Raw genomic sequence first — 19,308 nt, 5'->3', positions numbered from 1 at the left:
GATAAAGGGAGCTAGAAAGTTCTATCGTTCCGAGAGTCAGTTCTATTAGAGCTAGCTAAAAACGTGGTTGTACACTTTTTATACGTGTTCAGTTTCCTCCATTTTCTCTTTGGTTCTCAATGTAGACGCAAACTTAGTTTCTTTAAAAAAAAAAAGAATAAAGAGATCGGCTGAAATTTTACACCATTTACATACAGCGCCATATTATACCGCAGGTTTTTTTTTTAGAAGAATCCGATAATGTAGTAAAGTAAAAATTCAGTAGTAAAGTGAAAATTTGTATCAACTGTTCCTTTTCACGAAGATAATCGTTGCTAGGTAAGACAAAACCTCATAAATACTAAAATACATCTTTTCTCTTTGTAATCGGGAGCTTTTGCTTGCTTTAATAAATTTGGAGAGCTTTTTGTCTTTTCTAACCTATTTTTCTAACCTTTCTTATTTCATACAGCATGCATAAGCGTTATTCAATCTAATTTCTGCTTGAGCCGTAAATTTCAACGCTTGTTGAGAACTACCAGAACTTGCAGAAAAATATAATGTAAGTTGCATTTTGCTCACAGTGTCGTTTTTTTTACAGAAGCCTTTATGCAAAAAGCCATACATATCATTTCTTAAATGATCATCATCGTTGCTTTGCGTATCATTCCGCCTACGAAGTAATTTATTATTGAACAATATATTTTTCTTTTAACCTTTTATAATTTTTTTCGACTTAATACATTTTCTTTAACACGTGCTTCTATTTTTATTGTACTTTATGTGAGGTTAGGTTATTTTTTTGTTTTTACTCTCAATTGTTAATTGGGTTGTTATTCGCGAATGTTAAATGAATATTTATATTTTGAAGTTGTACAAACTTCTTCTTAATCATATTTTTTACATAAAAAATAAGACTGCTTTCAGTAAACATTTTCTTAACTCACAATAGAATATAATATCCATCGCTGACTCCTAACGCCCATTTATATTTTGACGTTATTTTTTTACAATAGGAAGTCTATTCTTTTTTACCTAAACTTCTTGCAGGTCACCTTTCCTTTTCTTCCCTCTTGAAAAGAAAAATAAGAAAGACAGATCCTGCAAGAAGTTCAGATAAAAAGTGAAAAGTTTGGAATACTTTTGATGCTAAAGGAACATGTATTTTTTTATTATATTCTATGTGCATTTATATGTATATATTTTATTTTAAATAGATATATTATTCCAATATCCAACTAAGCTTCTTTTTATTTGTTTGTTTTATTATTAGTTTTATTTTTTTAAAAAAGTTTTGAAGTTTTAAACAAAGAAAAATAAGAATGTAAAACATAATATTATTCAAAATTATTATAATTTAATAATTATAAAAAGTCGAAACCATCAGGACCCATGTGCTCCAATTATAGATTAATAATAGAATTAACCAGCAATTAAAATGACATTAAAGTAACATTAATAATTAATTAGTAGTAAAATATATAGAATCTGATTTGAAATTCACAAAATTTTAAACATATAGGAAAAGTTGAATTGATAATATATATACAGATTTCAGGATAGAATATACACTTATAGTTTCCTGTGATATTTTTTTCATATTCTTTTTCATATTCTTTTTTCATATTCTGACATGAACTCATTTAAAGTCAGCTTAAAAGCATACCACGTAGAGGTTGTTCTTTGGATTTATTCTTTTTAGTTCTTTTTTTGCTATTATCTTTCCTCTTTTTCTTTCATTGGAAAGAAAAAGAGAAAAGATGAACTAAGCAAGAAATTCAGTTAAAAGGAAGACCTTTTATCACTGCATTGGACTATACTAAAATTTTTTATCTCGCTTTTGTCAAACTCATTTTATATACAAGTGTATACAAGTTTAGTTGTAAGAAGAACAGATCTTAGATTTGAGACGATTTTACACACAGGGTGTTTCATAAATGCATGTCAATACTTTACGAGGCATATCTCTAATATAATAAATACACTAAAATAAGTAAAAATGTCATATGAACGTATGTCCTATATATATCCTATATATCTTAATTTTCAAGTTATGGATGATTAAAGAAAATATTCGAAGTATTCGCTTCGTCGTCAACACACGTTACTATACAGCTTAGTACGTTTCGATGTTATCTAACGTTTTTAGAAACAATATCCATCAAATTGGAATAGAATTTTAGGCAGTTAGTATCTTATGCTCACAAGTTATTTTTCGGAAATACTATTTTAAAAGCAGCACAAATTTTGCTTGATAACAGGCTTGATAGTGCTTCTGGCTATCAAGCAAAACTTGTGATTTATGCACGATGATACTCCGCTTCATTTCCATTTTGAAACGAGAACATTCCTAAACAACACCTTCGTAAACCGATGGATAGAGCGAGGTGGACCCATTTTATAGCTGCCACGATCTCCTGATCTCAATCCATTAGATTTTCATTGGGGCCATTTAAAATCTATTGTATATTTAACGCCAGTAAACAATGTGGATGATCTACGAGAAAAGATAATGAATTTGAGACTATTCGGAGAATACCTATTATTTTTGAACGAGTACGGAATTTAATGTTAAGGCATGCAGTAGCGTATATTGATGCACGAGACGAATACTTTGAACATTTTCTTTAATCATCCATAATTTGAAAACTAAGGTGTGTAGGATATATGTTTATATGAGTTTTTACTTATTTTAGTGTAAAGATTTACTTCTTAAAATATTAACATACATTTATAAAACACCCTGTATAATGAATTATGAATACTGTTTTATATTTATAATATTGATTATTCGATACATGTGCTGTTAGTTACAAGCATAAAAATTAAAACATTTATTTTTGCTATGATATGTAGATAGATCATGAAATAGTTTGCTGTATATTACATGTAATTCTATAGAATAACGAGTTAATAACCTATATCTGTCTCATTTTTTATATTTTTATCATAATAATATACTGATATACTTTATGAATCTCTAAAATTTTTGTACCCTACACATTGGGTAAAATTTACCTGGACTTTTGAAGTGTGCATTATTCCGACAAGGTCTTGAAGAAGTAGGGTTGAGATCAGTTGGGTAAAAAGAAAGTTTTTCTAAATCGATGCGTTCTAAACGTTCTAGATCACAAAATAGACGGCCAGGTAAATTTTACTGAAATGTGGTAAATTTCGGTGACAAATATAGTGTGATAGTGTAGGCTCAATTATAATATTTTTTGTGTTTTAATTTCATAAGATAATAATACATTTTTTAAAACCAAACAGAGATGGGGAACCAAGATGAAGTTCGTACGCTTCTCCTGTCGTTACTAGTCTCCAGAAAAGGTGCGACATCTATAGTTGTTCTTGAGAGAGATTATTATGCCATGGAGAAGAAACGTATACCATATCGTAAATTTGGTTATAACAATTTACTACAATTTCTCCAAAGCATGCCGGAGCATTTCGTTATCGAAGAGGCTAACGACGGTCACTATGTACGCGGGATAGCGGATAAAAGTAAGCATGTGAGTTCATTGGTGTCACGTCAGAAAAATTCCTCCAACAACTTAAGAACCAGATATTCATCTCATCAAGCTACTACATATAATCGTCGCATTCAGCATACAAGGATTCCAGTTAGAATCCCAAATAGCACGTTAATTGATCTTGTTGATTATATCAAAACCCACCCAAATGGTATGAGTTTGCAGAATGCTTTGATATACGTACAGGCGAAAATGCAGTATGTTCCTATCTCTCATCAAGATTTGCAGGCGCAACTGCGTGAAGTAACGCATCATTTGCGCATGGATGGCAACATGATATATGCGATCCGGAATGATTTGCAAAGTAACATAGCCCAGCAGCCAAGTAATCGACAACCTTTAATGAAAGAGCCTTCAATGCAGTTACGTAACGAATCTGAGTTACCGGGCGATTCAATCTCGTCGACACGACAAATTGAATATCCTGCCGGAGAGGAGGACTTCGAATTAGATTGTTTTGATGATAAAGATGAAGATTATTTCGTGCCACCCTGTAGTAAAAACAATATTGATAACTGCCAGAGACGTCCAAAAACAAGCGAGATGCTTGCAACGAATCTTGCACAGCATGTGAAATCCGAACAAACTGACATGTTCAATTACAGCAAGAGTCTAGATGATAATGAAATCTTTGAAAGCTTGATGATGAATAGTAACTACACGGAAATGAGGGCTACTGAATGTCCGCAAGACAAATCCGAGATAGTAAGTGACAGAATAAAGGCTCGATTGGAGAAGTTACTGCAAAAATATCCGGATGGCATCTGGTGTGCTGAACTGCCCGACATATATCTTAAAGAATATAAGGTCCACCTGAATTATAGCAATCTGGGCTTCACAAGTGTGCGCGAATTTACGTCTTACCTACCGAAAATTTTCTACATGACGCAAGTTAACAAAACTGATGACTTTAAATTATATAGTGCGGATAAGAGGCCAGTAGTTCCAAAAGCGGAGTCTATTAATGAAACATCGCACGACCACCAATACAACGAACACAAAACAGTGCAAGCACGATATAATAATAATTCTGACGATGACCCAATTCCATCAGAAATTGTACGTAATAAATTATTTACTGATAACATGTATATTTGCTTAATGATATTTTAGAATTAGCTCTAGGATTGCTAGCAAAGTATATTTTCTCGTGAGTCATTCCATACATTATTTAATCATGATAATACTTTGACACAAAAGTACTTTTTTTTTCTCTTGGAAGTGCAACATTTTTTGAAAATTTTTTCGTACTGAACATTATGCCATTGATAAAATTGACGTAGCATGTCAAAATTTTGGTGTATTATTTCAAAATTTTTAAATTGATGTGAAATGTACGAAGAAAGACATTTTTAGCCATTTTCGATATTTTTTTTTAGCAAAAAATCTTGTTTTTAAATAAAATTCGCATAAAAAAATAAGTTGTAAGATGAAACTAAATCTGAACTAAAATTTATTTAAAAATAAATTCAAGAACTTTTAAATGAATTTTAGTTCATCATACAACTTATTTTCATCAAGTTATGACTGAATTTAGACCTTTTGTATAATTACACAGTTAAACAAAAAATCTATTTTTCTTTTTTTCAAAGTATCATAGTACCTACTCCGAAGATTTTTCAAGATGAACACAACGCTGTCGTCAGAATTTGCACAGCATATCATGATTTTTAGTAAATTGAGGTGGTTTTTTATCTAATTTATCCTAATATACTATGAGTGCGTTTCGAGTTGTACATGAAACGTATGAACTGCATTACTGTTGCGCAGTGCTTATAAATCGTTCCATTTTGTTAATGCGCATGAAGCGGTTTAGTTATTCGGAACGATTTCTTGCGTGGTCTGCTCATTAATTGCAAACTATAAAAATATTAAAAATAAAAATGTTGGTAAAACTTCCCCTTACACAGTCAGCCTCAAATGACCTTCAACTGACCTTGATTCCCAATGAGGTCATTGACCTTTTCCGTCGCTCGTTATTCATTAAAAAATTATGAACAGAACAATTTTTATGAATAGCACACAATTTTTAAACATAAGGTACATACGAGGGCAAATCAATAAATACCCGTGTTTCAAGCGGCGTTGCTGATGCAAGTTGGCATTACCATCGTGTACTACCATCTTTCAAATGACGCCATACAAAATTTCAGAGTGATTCATGTAATAATCTTGATTTGACAGCAATTCATAGTGAGCGTGTTTGATGTTTTCCGATACAATGGAAAAAGGTGATCCCGATTGATCACGGCTCGATTGGACACCACCAATCACAGCGATCGGTGCTTAGGAGCTTTGTAGTCTCAAGCGCTGTGAGTGGCTCGTGTCCAATTGAGCCGTGTCCAACTGGGTGCCACCCAAAAAGAGCAATATCGATCCGTGATTCGTTTCTTATTTTTGAATGGAAAAAAGTGCGAAGAAATAAAAACGAAGTTGGATGCCGTCTATGGGAACTCTTCACTATCTATAACAACCGTCAGATATTGATTCAACGAATTCAAACGTGGTCGTTCGTCTGTTTTTGATGAGGAGCGCCTAGGCAGACATGGTTACTGAGGAAATCGTTGAAAAAGTCCACGACATGATTCTTGTTAATCGCCGAACGAAAGTGCATGAAGTAGCAGAAGCCGTAGGCGTGTCGTACGGAACGGCATTCAATATTTTGCATAATAACTTGGGAATGAAAAAGCTGTCGGCCTGATGGGTGCCGCGATTGCTTACGGTGGACAATAAGCGGATGCGGTTATCAATTTCAAAGCAGTGTTTGGAGCTGTTCAAGCGCAATCCGAACGAGTTTTTGCGTCGAGTCGTAACCATTGATGAAACATGGATTCATTACTATACACCGGAGACCAAGCAATTGCGGAGATCAAACAGGCGGAGATCAAACAGAGGCCTATTTTTCAGAGTTTGACAAATCGTATTTTTCTAAGGGGTTAAAAAAATTGCAGAAGCATTGGGAAAAATGTATCCTCCTAAAAGGGGATTACGTTGAAAAATAAAAAAAATTTTTGTGAAAAGCTTGCGTCTTCATTACTAATACGGGTACTTATTGATTTGCCCTTGTATTTCAGCAGTATTTTTCCTTGACAGGGAGAAGTAATGAAAAATCATGCGCCTCCAAGCAGGGGGGAAGGTGGGGTGGGAGTCGCTTTGCGTGGAAATTCGTGTGCCCTTTGCAGGGGGCGAAGCGACTCCCACTCCACCCCCCTCCCTCGCTAAAAGAAAATATTGCTGAAATATGTACCTTATGTTTAAAAATTGTGTGCTATTTATAAAAATTGTTCTGCTCATAACTTTAATGAATAACGAGCAACGGAAAAGATTAGTGACCTTGACTTCCTTGAGGGTCAAAATCAAGGTCAATTGGAGGTCGCTTGGAGCTGACTGTGTAAAGGGTAAGTTTTATCAAAATGTTATATTTTGAATTGTATTATATTACTATACAATAATATATAATATAATATATATATTATATATTATATATTTCCGTTTTTTTTGCCTGTGAGTGTATAACAGTGTAACAATATAATATGATAGTATAATATAATATAATATATATATTATATGAGTGTGTATATTATATTATTTTATTTCATTTTTAATTATTAGTTAAAAGTATTTAACATAACAACGTAACATAACAACAAACTTTGAAGATTGACTTCCAAATTAAAAACTCGTAATTAATTAAGATGAAATAAACTAATTATAATATAAAATAAACAACTTTCAAGTTATTTGTTTCTTCTTAGCTATAATATTCGTTCTTTTTCTTCTTTATTTAGAGCTATTAGAAGGATTTCCACAATTCATTTAAGAGTCATAGTACTACGAATATTCGTTCCAAATTACATATGAAATGCATGAACGCATCAATTGCCTCAAGTCAAAATAGAAGCAATTAATGCACTGGAAAAAATGCTAAGGGTCGTAGAAGAAAGGCTGATTTATAATCTTAAAACAGTGTCTTATGACTTAAGTTTTATGTCTTTAGGGTAAATATATCGAATAGAGGCCCCCCTTCTAAGACCTTGACATATATTTTCAAGGTCATGACCCTGAGTAATCTCCGACAAATTTAGTCGTCGCTCGTTATTCGTTAAAAAGTTATTAACAGTCAAAGTTAGCAATTATTTCCCTGCTTTACAAGCAAGAAGAGTTAGACAACTTTAGACAGAGAGAGATATGATAGGTGGACGAATTCAAGGAATACAACTTTCCATGTAAAACGACTTTCACCTTACCTCCCCCCCTCCTCCTACTAAAGGGCTAACGATTTCCACGCGAAGCGACTTTCACCCTACCTCCCCCCTGCTTAGGAGTGCACAACTTCTATGCGAAACGACTCCCATCTCACTTCCCCCTTCTTAGGGACGCATGACTTCCACGCGAAGCGACTTCCACACCATCTCCCCTTCTGCTTAGAGGCGCACGACTTGGGCCGGAATCCATAGTCCGTTCTTAATCTCAAGACAATCTCATGCAATGTCTTAAGATGCTAATACGGCTCTCTGATTGGTTCATGACATCTCAAGCACTAGCTTAAAACCATCTCGAATCTTGAGCAATATCTATGGATTTTGCCCATACACATGAAGCGACTTTCGAAATCGTGACCCGGAATAATCTCCAACATGGGCAACGTGACTTCAAAAGTCGCTTCGTATAGAAGTCGTTTGCCCCTAAGCAGGGGGAAGGGGAGGTGGGGTGAAAGTCGCTTCGCGTGGAAATACGCCGTGGAAGTACGCCCCTAAAGTTGTAAAATATACTTCAAAGCAGAAAATTTATATTTTATATAGTAGAAAAGAGACATCATTTTTTTCAAACTTCTTTTGTTAATAACTTTTCAATGAAGGACGAATAACGGCTAAAACTTGGAGGTTATTCAGGGTCATGACATTGACAATATATGTCAAGATCAAGGTCATAGAAGGGATCTCCTATTCGGTATAATTACCCATAAGTCATAAGACAATCCTTGTGCGTTACTAAAAATATAAGACTGAAGTTATAAGACACTGTCTTAAGATTATGTGGCATTCTACAATAAGCAATTAGCTATAAATTAGAAGTTAGAAGCTGGAAATTGATCAATCACAGTCGTCAATTTTTAGCTTCTGATTTATGACTAAGAGCGACTGTTAGACCAGAATCAAACTACGCATTGAAGAATGAGATTGAAGATTGAAAGATTGAAGTTTGACCAATCAGAAAAGGAACCAAAATTTCTTTGTCTTCATTGGTGAAATTTCAATCATTAATCTTTAATCTCAATCTTCAATGCATAGTCTGATTCCTTACCAACACCGATTAACTTAATCGACGATTAATTCAATCAGTAATGTAGTCAATAGCAAGACTGTATTACCTTCTTAACTTTATCTTTTCGTGATATACTTCTATCTCTGCGTTCCTATACTTAATTGTGATAAAAGTAATGAAAATCTTCTATCTATAATAGTAATTCTGCTGATTAAGTTAATCGTCGATTAAGTTAATTGGCGTTGGTAACAGTCGCCCTAATAGCTTATTGTAGAAGGCCCTAAGAATTTAGCTTTCTGCTAAGGTCCTAAGAATTCAGTATGGATAGTACAATCACCGACGAGATACTATTAAAGACCGACATCCTTACGAGAGTTCGCGTCCTTGTGAATATGAAGTATTCAGTCCTTGTGAATATGAATCTTGTGATTAAGAGTTAAAAACTGATAATATTGTACTAATTTTATGATTTATTAGTTTAGTAGATGTATTTATGCATTTATAACACAATAATACTCTATTTTTCTTTAAAATTGAGATTTTAGTGTTATATATATATCATCAAAGTTTGATTATCAATAAAGATGATAATTGCAGAGAAAAAATTGTGATTTTTCTGCAATATATAGGATATTACAGCTTTACAAGTATGTATATTTACTTATGGGACATTTATGTAATAAAAAATCATGAATTTAATAATGCATGAGCCAAATATTTATGTTAATAATAGCAAATTTATATCAATTGTCGGTAATGTCAGCGTTCTCGAATTACCTCCGGACCCTTGGGGCCCTTTTTATATCGCCGAAAATTTGCCCAGGGTTGACGGTCTTTAATAATATCTCGTCGGTGGTACAATCTAGGAAATTCTCAGCACTACCCAAGCGCTTCCATGCGCGTATTGATTAAATCGGAACGACTTTCTATACAATCTACGCGCTACATGCATAACGCAGCACCCTATAATTCGTGAAAGGCTACACAAATTCTGACAATAGCATCGTGTTGAATGCGAAAAAATATTTAGAATATGTACTACAGTATTTCGAAGAAAAAAAAAGTGATTTGTTTGTTGAATTGTATAACTGTACAGAAAGTTTAAGCTTCAAATAACTATAATTTGATGAAAATAAGTCGTACGATCATGAATTAAAATTCATTTGAAAGCTCGTAAATTGTTTTAGATATTGTAGATTTTATTTAGAAACAAGCTTTTACTTTACCGTAAAAAATGTTGAAACTGATTAAAGTTTATTTAAATTCCTGATGTTATTCTATCAATGATAGAAATTAAGATCTATGAAATAATATAAGCTAAACATTAATTCTTTTTGTTCAAATTTTATTTCAAACAAAAATCTTGTCTATTGCTATATACTTAAGTACAAGGATAAATTCATGAATAACGTAATTTTTTTGACATAAAAATGTGTGTATATATCTATAATATTTTTTCTTTACATCTTCTATATATTGTGTTAATTTAGTTAAATATAATTATATATTCTTGTATAAAATATATTTATTATAATGATTGATACTTTTATTATAATGGATGCCAGAAGAACGTTTATTATTTGTGATACATGATAATTCAATGACTATGATGATCTGTATAATTTTACAGTCACCTGCCATTACCAAGAAGTTCGCTCCCAACGGTGTAATGAATTATGGCGATGATGTAGACAAAATACTAGTAACTGATTTAAAACACACCAAAAAATTCTTAGAGACATATGTTGTAGAAGTGTTTCATCCAAACTTTTTCTGGATACACCTCCGAGAAAACAAAAAACGGTTTAATAAAATGATGGATGAACTACAGTAAGTACATAAGCAGTTGACCAATCTTAATACATTTTTTTGTCAATGCTGGTATTAAAATTTAAATCGAAAATGTCTTATTTTCAGAAATTTCTATGTTCTTAACAAAGATTATTATACCATTGCAAAAGTCGCCTTGAAAAAGGACTTGAATTGTGCATGCGTTTTCGACGGTAACTGGCATCGAGCAATTATCAAGAGTGTAAAGCCAGATTTCAGAGTAACGGTTAGTACAATGATAAGTTTTCGACAATTTTCATTAATGTTAAGAAATTATATGTTTTGATATGTAATAATTTTATCTCCCAAAACAGGTATTTTTTTATGATTTCGGCACTTTGAAGGCATATGCAGCTGAAGATATATATTATTTGCATTCAAAGTTTTCTTGTTTGCCTGCCCAAGCAATACCTTGCGGTTTATATAATGTTAAACCAAATGTTGGTGATCGCTGGAAGAAGAGCGTATATAACCAATTCTATGACAAAGTCAGTGAGACCCTTTTAGCTGCAACTATAATTACTGTCGATCCTCCGGTGAGATTATTTTTTTATTTCTAAAATTGAAAATGTTTTAATTCCTAATTCTAAATTATATGTATTTTATAATTCATGTCTTTGTGTTTTTATTATTTTGATATCTTTATATATTATTTTGTTTATTTCAATTTTTTCAATTTTAATTTTTAATATTAAAAGATAAATTACATCTTATTTTTTAATTTCTAAAACATTAAATTATGTAACTTAATGTGTGTGTGTGTGTGTGTGTGTGTGTGTGTGTGTTATTATAAATTTATTATTAAATTAATTCTCTGATTATTTTGATAGAACAATTCCATGATGGTCATTTTGACTGATACAAGCGAAGAAGAGGATGTGTGTATAAACAATTGGTTAGTGAAAGAGAAACTAGCGCAATTTGGTAAAACGGTGCGTATGAATGACATAAAAAATTTTCTGATGTTCGATTTCGACTCTGCTCCGTCTATGAGGACATTTGTTATAAGACGCGAAGACAGTGTAAATAAACCGCGACACTGTAGAGATCAATCGATATTGCATGATGAAAGAACGCATGTGTTATCCAGTGTAAAAAGCGAAGATATTGAAAGGAAAATTGTCAAGTCCTCTCATAACCTTCCGGAATGTAAAAAAAAAGTCCTACAGTTATTCAATAAATCTCCGGATGCTAAGTCTTTGCATGTTAAATCTCCATCCGTTAAATCTACGCCTACTAAATCTCTGGATGCTAAATCTCCAAATACGTCGTTGGATGCTAATTCTTCAGATACTAAGTCACTGGATGCTAACTTACAGTCGAGTAATTCATCATATTCGCAAAATGGGAGATCGAAGACGCCTAAAGAATTTAAAGAAGTTATTTCAGTGTTTAAAAAATTAGAAAAATCAAAGCTCAATGGAATATCCAGTTCAAATTCAAACACTTCCATATCCGAGGCGAACACGAATAACGAAAATAACGTCGTAAGCATAAATCAAAGCTCAATGGAATATCCAGTTCAAATTCAAACACTTCCATATCCGAGGCGAACACGAGTAACGAAAATAACGTAAGCCAAGTCGATTTAAGCAAGAAAAAAGAATCGCGGTATAGCATTGAAGATGGTTTAATAAACTTCAGTTTACGAAATTCCGACGATGAAAATGATCAGAACGATTTTGGGACGTTTAGGAGTTTATATGGTGGACATGGCTTAATGGAACCTATCGATTGGTCAGTAATAAGGGAGGAGAATAATCTTACTCATAGAACTGTTACACCAATGAGAGAGTGTAAGAGCGATGTAGAAGATAAATCAGGATCGCATAATCAGAGAAATGAATTACAGAGAAATGAATTACAAAGAAATGAATTACAGAGAAATGAATTATCTGGAAAACAATATTTTTTAGACTTGACTTCCTTGGAAAAGGAAAATTTTTTACCTGAAGATAACATTGATTATGATGTTGCGTCTGATTTTTTAGACATGCTGAAAGATAATACAGTATCTAACCATACTGTTACAGTAATGTTTACACCAAACGTAAAACTTAAGACATTGCATAATAGTCGATCTGAAGATACGAATTCCAGCATAAATATTATTGAGCTCAATGACATGGCTTCTTCAAAGGAAATGGATCAGAAGGTAGACAGAAATGGCAAAGTATGCAATGGCAAAGTAAGAGCTGATCAGAAAATAAGGGATAGAGATTCCAATATAGTTTCAGAGTCAGTTTCCTCACATACATCTAATAATAAAGATAATATAGATAGAGAAATGTCTGAATGCAGCTCAAATAATTCCGTTCAGTCCAATACAAATAATAAAGCGTATCCTTTTAAGACGTTACTGGAGAAACTAAAGCGTGAGAAACAGATGGATTCGATGAACTCTAGTTTCATTAACACAAGCGAATCTTCCAGCAGCGAACAAATTCCATTGTCATCTTATAGTTACAATACATCCGATGATACTATTATCTCATCGCACGATGAACAAGTTAAGGCATCTAATGTGATGGACCTGAATACTTACACGATAGTTAAAGAGCCCGCATCTGAGAAGTTATCTAAGAAGTTGACAGTTGAATCACATAGTGATTCCGAAGAAACGAGAGATCTTTCATCCTTGGAAACAGATTCTATTGCTTCTTCTAACGTTGATGACACAAAGCAGCGTCGGTTGAATCAGTCTATGGAAAATGATTCTGTTGCTTCTTCTAATGCTGAAAATACAAAGCAACATCAGTTGAATCAGTCCTCCGATTTTATCACTCCATCCTGTAACATTAATAGTTCAAACCATCAATTGACTACAGTAAATCAAACATTGGAAGTTCCGAAACTAATGCAACAGATGTTAAAGATTGCACAAAATATAGAGAATTCTGAATTGGATTCTGACGATCTAAGCCAAGAAAGCCTCAAAGATGGCAAAAGTGACGAAAGTAAGGGCGATATATCGGATTACATATCTGAAACGAACGAATTAATGAATAATGGTGCGAATATGATCGAAAAAGCATTTCCTCTGTTGAACTACGACTGTGATGAAGCATTTGATGACAGTGAATGGGATGCAGGTGCAGACCCTAACTTTCTTTTTCGTCTCGCAGAAGTGTTTAAACGAGCAATGTAAATTACTGAAATTCTAAACGATAAAATTTTAAATTTTGCTATGAAAGAAAATTTTACGTAAAAATGAACTTTATTTGTTAAAAAAAAATGCGTTTGTATGATTTTGTGTCATATATAATAATTATAATCACATAATATTTAAGTTAAAATATACCATATGCTCGCGTTATATAACTACTTAAATGTTATAATTATTAACATAATATAAAATATAATTATTATAATTAGTGATTATTACAATTAATATTATTACACAATAGATTATTATCAACAGACGTTGTAATATTAAATTATATTATTTTTAATATAATTCTAATATATAATTTTTAATATATTATTAATAATTATATAATTGATGCAATTGAACTACAAGTAATATGTGTTTATCTCTGTAATCATTTTGCGATTATGTAATATATATATTAGGATATATTAGTTTGTGATTCTGGGAAAAATTAGAACCTTATGTGATGTTATGTGTATTTGTGATTGTGGTTGTTACTTAATACCACATTGTAATAAAGAAATTTGAATGTGCAAAAGTATGTGTGTGCAGTTATTATAGGCATGTATTGTAACGATCTCATAAAGTGATAATTTTTCCCGAATTCTAGATTGCTTAATCTAATCTCGGTTGTTACTTTGAGCTTATTAAAAAATTTATCGATATTCGAGCATTCACTTGTAAAAATTCAAACATTTGCTTTCTGAAATTTTAAATTTGATTGTTTACTTTCTAAAATTGAAAATTTTATCATAATTTTATCAAATGTATCACTTTATCTGATCTTTTCCCTTTTACTTTCGTCATTTAGGGTGATGCCGTTGACATGGCGAGCTTAATGAAGTATGTGGTAAACAATATGAACCAAAAACCGTCGTATTGCTTTGCGGAGGAGAGCCTGATGCCCGAGAACTGCTATAAAGCCACATCGACAGAGGAAAAATATGAAGTACCTTTAGTTTCATCCGGACCGACGCTTCCACATTACGATAGTCAATATCAACAACAGCCAGTGAGACCACCGCCAGGTTTTCAGCCTCTCGATGAACAACGCATTCCGTCTAATGCCTCGACAAGGAGTTTTCAAAGCAGTTATTCCTTTGCAAACCCATCAAACGCATCGAACACGAAGGCGTCGGTCTTTAGCGATGCGCAGGCGGCAACGAATCCGTTCCTAAATGATGAACAATTCATTCCTAATGATGTCGTCGAAGAGTTATACATAACAATCTGGAATGAGAATAAAAAATTGCATACTGGAGTGAATGAAATTCTCTGTGATATGCTAAAATATTTATCACTCTCATTGAAGGATCAGATTCAGTTAAATAAGATTTTGAAGATTGTTAAAAAGATTTTATTAGAACAAAAAGATGATCGTTCCACTGTCGTGAAAACTCCGACAGCATCTAATCTTACAACCAGAACGACATTGAACGATGCTGATTCGGCACAGAAAGTATCGTACAATTTAAACAATGAAATTGCCGCAAATCAGGAGCCTAATGTAAATATTTCCTCGATGTCTAATCCGTTTCGCATAAACGTCGATGATAGACTACAGAATAACACTACATTTCCTTACGGTTCAGACAGTTTCTCTTTTAAAATTGGCAACTTGAGCCAATCTGATGAACTCAATCCGCGTATGCAAATATCTCCTTCAATAGCAAGTCCCACACCTTCAATGTTCATTAATCATATAACCAGTACTTTCCTTCCAAAAGCCAATCAGGATAACGAAAACGTTCCCTTGACGCCGGTATCTCCTGCGGCGCCGACGAATACTAATTTCTTCAATAATTTCTCAGAAGTAAATAATATGAACACCCAGTTTCCCGCTATGTTCAAAGATACAAATCCTTTCAAATTTTCCATGACTGATGTTCCCGGAACGCAAGTACCAGAAACTCAGACTGAGCGAACGGTTAATAACTACGACACAGGTATCTCGTATCTCTCGACTAAAAATCTACAAAGCAATGTTTTAAAAACAGAAACTGCGAATATTCATGCGAAGAACAATGGCTTTATGTCTGTCGGCAACCTGGGACATGTCAATGAAAGTTACACTTCGAAAATCGTTTATGAATCCGGTCCTGTAATGTATAATACACAGAAGAAGCAAACAGACGTAAATATAAATACAAATGTAAGACAGAACGCATATAGTAGCGATTTTGATAATATCCAAAACGCTTAATTTCTTAAATTATAACAAAGCAATAAAAAACTTGTATTTCAGGTTTCTGCAAAGAATATTGCTTCTTTGCACACACAGCACAATAACAATATAATAAATAATAATACAAGAGATAATTCACAGAGTGACGAGAGGTATATTACGCGACCATTTGTGCAGAATAGGAATTTTAACCCTTTTCTATTTCGGAAAATTGGTATGATTTTATTAAATATTTAGCTGATTGAACTATATATCTTTCGATATTGTGTATGGAATTAACCACTAACATTTTTTTGTAGATTTAGTTAAAGGCGTAACATTTATATTTCATTTCGAACAGGACGGTTGGATATTGACAAATGAGTTTGTAGAAGTTTTTACAAATTTCAAGTTGTTCTCTCATTTGTTAACCAAGATAGAGATGTTGAATATCAAAATTACTTTCAAAGAAATCCTAAGATCTCAGTATCCATCACAATTTTCACAACTAGACAGGTAAATTTGAATATTTTAATACTTATAATTACCATCTTTAATCTTATTATAATGTGGGTTCCCAATATGGGTCGTATTTTTTATACTCCTTCACACATCATCTCACTTTCAACTTCAACATAATTTCTTGTTCTTAAAACCGAAGCATGCATGAGACGATAATCGGTATTAAAATCGAAATCCGCCGATTACGAGTTGAGAAGTTTCTCATAAAGACTTAAAAGACATTTATAATTCCCATGATTTCCCACGTAGTATTTACCAAATATTTACAATAAAATATTCCCATTTTGTTATATATATATTTTTTAAAAATGTATATAATTACATACAGGGTGGGAAAAAAGATTGATACCTCTGAATAACTCGAAAAATATAAGTTTTTTAGAAAAATGATTCAGACACAAAAATAATAGGGCTTAAAAGATCTATTTACTGATCTTATCAGTTTAACCTTGGATGGCATCGCCAAAGTAAAGTTAAGGTTATATTGATTTTTTTTTAATGGAACATCCTATTTTTTATTTCAGAATCTAATATAGCTAGTGTCAAGAACTTTTCAAAACACTGTAATAAAGTTATTTTTTATTAAGTACTTTTCGAGTTATAAGGCTCGAAAATTACAGTACCGCCGGTATTAGCATTACACAAAGTGTCCGGCCAACGGTTAAAACCTCTTGAATATTGTTCAGGATCATGTTCTGGATAATATTTGTCAAGATCAAGGCCAATAGAGGTTATGTCTCTTATTTTCATTTTTATGTAAAAATAAATGTTTAGTGCAAAAATGAAAATAAGAGGAATAATCTCCAATGGCTTTGATCTTGACAAATGTTATCCAGAACATGATCCCGAACAACATTCAAAAGATTTTAGCCGTTGGCCGGACACTTTGCGTAATGCTAATGCCGGCGGCACTGTAACTTTCAAGTTTTATAAACTCGAAAAGTATTTAATGAAAAATAACTTTATTGCAGTGTTTTGAAAAGCTCTTGACATCAGCTATTAGATTCTGGCATCAAAAATAGGGTGTTCCGTCCATTTAAAAAAATCGATGTAATCTTGATTTGGTCTTGGCGATGATACCCAAGATCAAGCTGACAAAATCGGTAAATAGATCTTTTTAAGCCCTACGACTTTTATCTGAAACATTTTTCTATAAAACTTATATTTTCCGAGTTATTCAGGGACACTGACATTTTTTCCCCACCTATATATATAATTTATACATCTTCATTGTATTTTGTCATGATTACACACGCGCGTGCGCGCGCGCACACACATTTTTAGAACAACACTTTTTAATGTAGAAATATACTTTTACCATTTTAGATATCCTCTAAACGTTCCTCGTGATTCTAAGGAACACATTCTCTCTATTCATTTGATCTCGTTGCAAACCGCGTTAGCATTATTGCACAAATTGAAGATAGTTTCGCGAGATCAAATAGACAATGCTTTTAAGAAGAATGAATTTTCGGATGATTCTGTTCTACGTACTTTGTGGGTGAATATCAAAAATGAATGTAAAATCTTGATCTATCTAAACCTTTTAATGGATTTAAAATAATAAAATCTGAATACACATTAACGATTTATATTTAACCCTCGATGATCACACTTCGTGAAAATTACGTAATGATTACACGGGGTCAACATGGTCAGCATGTTTAAATGGCTGCCACAGCTTTATTTTCATAAGTATAGGGTCAAAAGAAATTAGAGACATTCTTTGAACTTTAAAATATGTATTCGTATTGATTTTTTGCTTAATAATTTTAAAATAGTCAAAAAAATTTATGAATGAAAGTCTACGTGAAAAATTACTTTTTTCATTAAAAAAAATAACTTTTATTTTTTAATATTTTTGCGTAAAATTTTAGGGATAAAGTCTTCAGATGCTGCATTTTGATAAAAAAATTATTGCAATAGCGGGCGTTTCAAAAAAGGTATTTATTTTGAAGATTGATTGGGGTGATTTGGGGTGAGCAATGCGATACATCCACTTCGCTCGATTGTCGAAAACAAACTAACGCGTTTTACGCCATGCCAACCGCATGGTAATGTAGTTAGAGACTCAAACTACTGGTAGATAGAGCATCAGGCGTTATTTAAGCGTTATTTAAGGCGTAAATTAAAGTTGGTAAAAATTTAGTCCAAACTTTTGATGGGGTCACAGCAGTGATGCAAATTGCCGTTTGCAGCATGGTTACTAGCATGAAGCGAGCATAGACGGACACATAACGCATGCGCAAGTGTACATGGATATGAACTTATCGTAATATATGTATCTTCTTATGCCCTCTTCATGCTAGTAACCGTGCTGCAAGTGGCCCGAAATTCGCATCACTGGGTCACAGTGACCCTCAGTGATCAATTAGGGTTAATATAAACGATTTATATGCAATATGTAATATATTTTTCTAAATAAGAAATAATCCGAAAGGTTTCGTTATTGAATAGTACAAATCTTTATAAAAATATGAAATTTTCAATTAATTTAATGTTTTTGTTTTAGACTTTGATTCTCACTTACCGCGACCTGAAACAACGAATTGAAGTATATTCGAACGAATTAAGTTATATGTAAATGTTGTGATACATAAAATATATATATATATATATATATATACATATATATAAACGTTTGTTATTTTGCTCTGGTGAGTGAATGAATCTCGTGATTTCATAACTTGTTATGAATATTTAATGCAATTATTACTATCGATCCAAATAATATTATGATTCTTTCACTACTAAGATTCTTTTTGATAAGAAATTACTATTGTAAGTAACTATAATAATATGTAATAGTGTACAAGTATATAAGTTTTACTTTCATTTTTTTTTATACTTTATGTAGTACGACA

General features: G+C 32.5%; 1 protein-coding gene across 1 annotated transcript; it reads left to right on the top strand.

Moving 5' to 3' along the window:
• Positions 1 to 218: 218 nt before the first annotated feature.
• On the top strand, positions 219 to 19,028 carry LOC108769696 (tudor domain-containing protein 5). The gene is made up of 12 exons (XM_018520813.1): positions 219 to 318; positions 452 to 541; positions 3,250 to 4,571; positions 10,408 to 10,607; positions 10,695 to 10,833; positions 10,922 to 11,143; positions 11,438 to 11,539; positions 14,570 to 15,910; positions 16,004 to 16,157; positions 16,243 to 16,438; positions 17,771 to 17,945; positions 18,957 to 19,028. The coding sequence occupies exons 3-12, from the start codon at positions 3,252 to 3,254 to the stop codon at positions 19,026 to 19,028; spliced, it is 3,921 nt and encodes a 1,306-aa protein (XP_018376315.1). The 5' UTR covers positions 219 to 318; positions 452 to 541; positions 3,250 to 3,251.
• The last annotated feature ends 280 nt before the right edge of the window (positions 19,029 to 19,308 follow it).

The sequence above is a fragment of the Trachymyrmex cornetzi genome, unplaced genomic scaffold (genome assembly GCF_001594075.2).
Source record: "Trachymyrmex cornetzi isolate Tcor2-1 unplaced genomic scaffold, Tcor1.1 scaffold928, whole genome shotgun sequence".
NCBI lineage: Eukaryota > Metazoa > Arthropoda > Insecta > Hymenoptera > Formicidae > Trachymyrmex > Trachymyrmex cornetzi.
The sequence above is the reverse complement of the archived record's forward strand: the minus strand, read 5'-3'. Positions and strand labels throughout refer to the sequence as shown.

Coding starts and splice junctions, on each gene's coding strand:
- LOC108769696 (XM_018520813.1), top strand. CDS start 3,252: ATGGGGAACCAAGATGAAGTTCGTACGCTTCTCCTGTCGTTACTAGTC. Junction 11,144..11,437: donor TAATTACTGTCGATCCTCCG/GTGAGATTATTT, acceptor TTATTTTGATAG/AACAATTCCATGATGGTCAT. Junction 11,540..14,569: donor TAGCGCAATTTGGTAAAACG/GTGCGTATGAAT, acceptor TTCGTCATTTAG/GGTGATGCCGTTGACATGGC.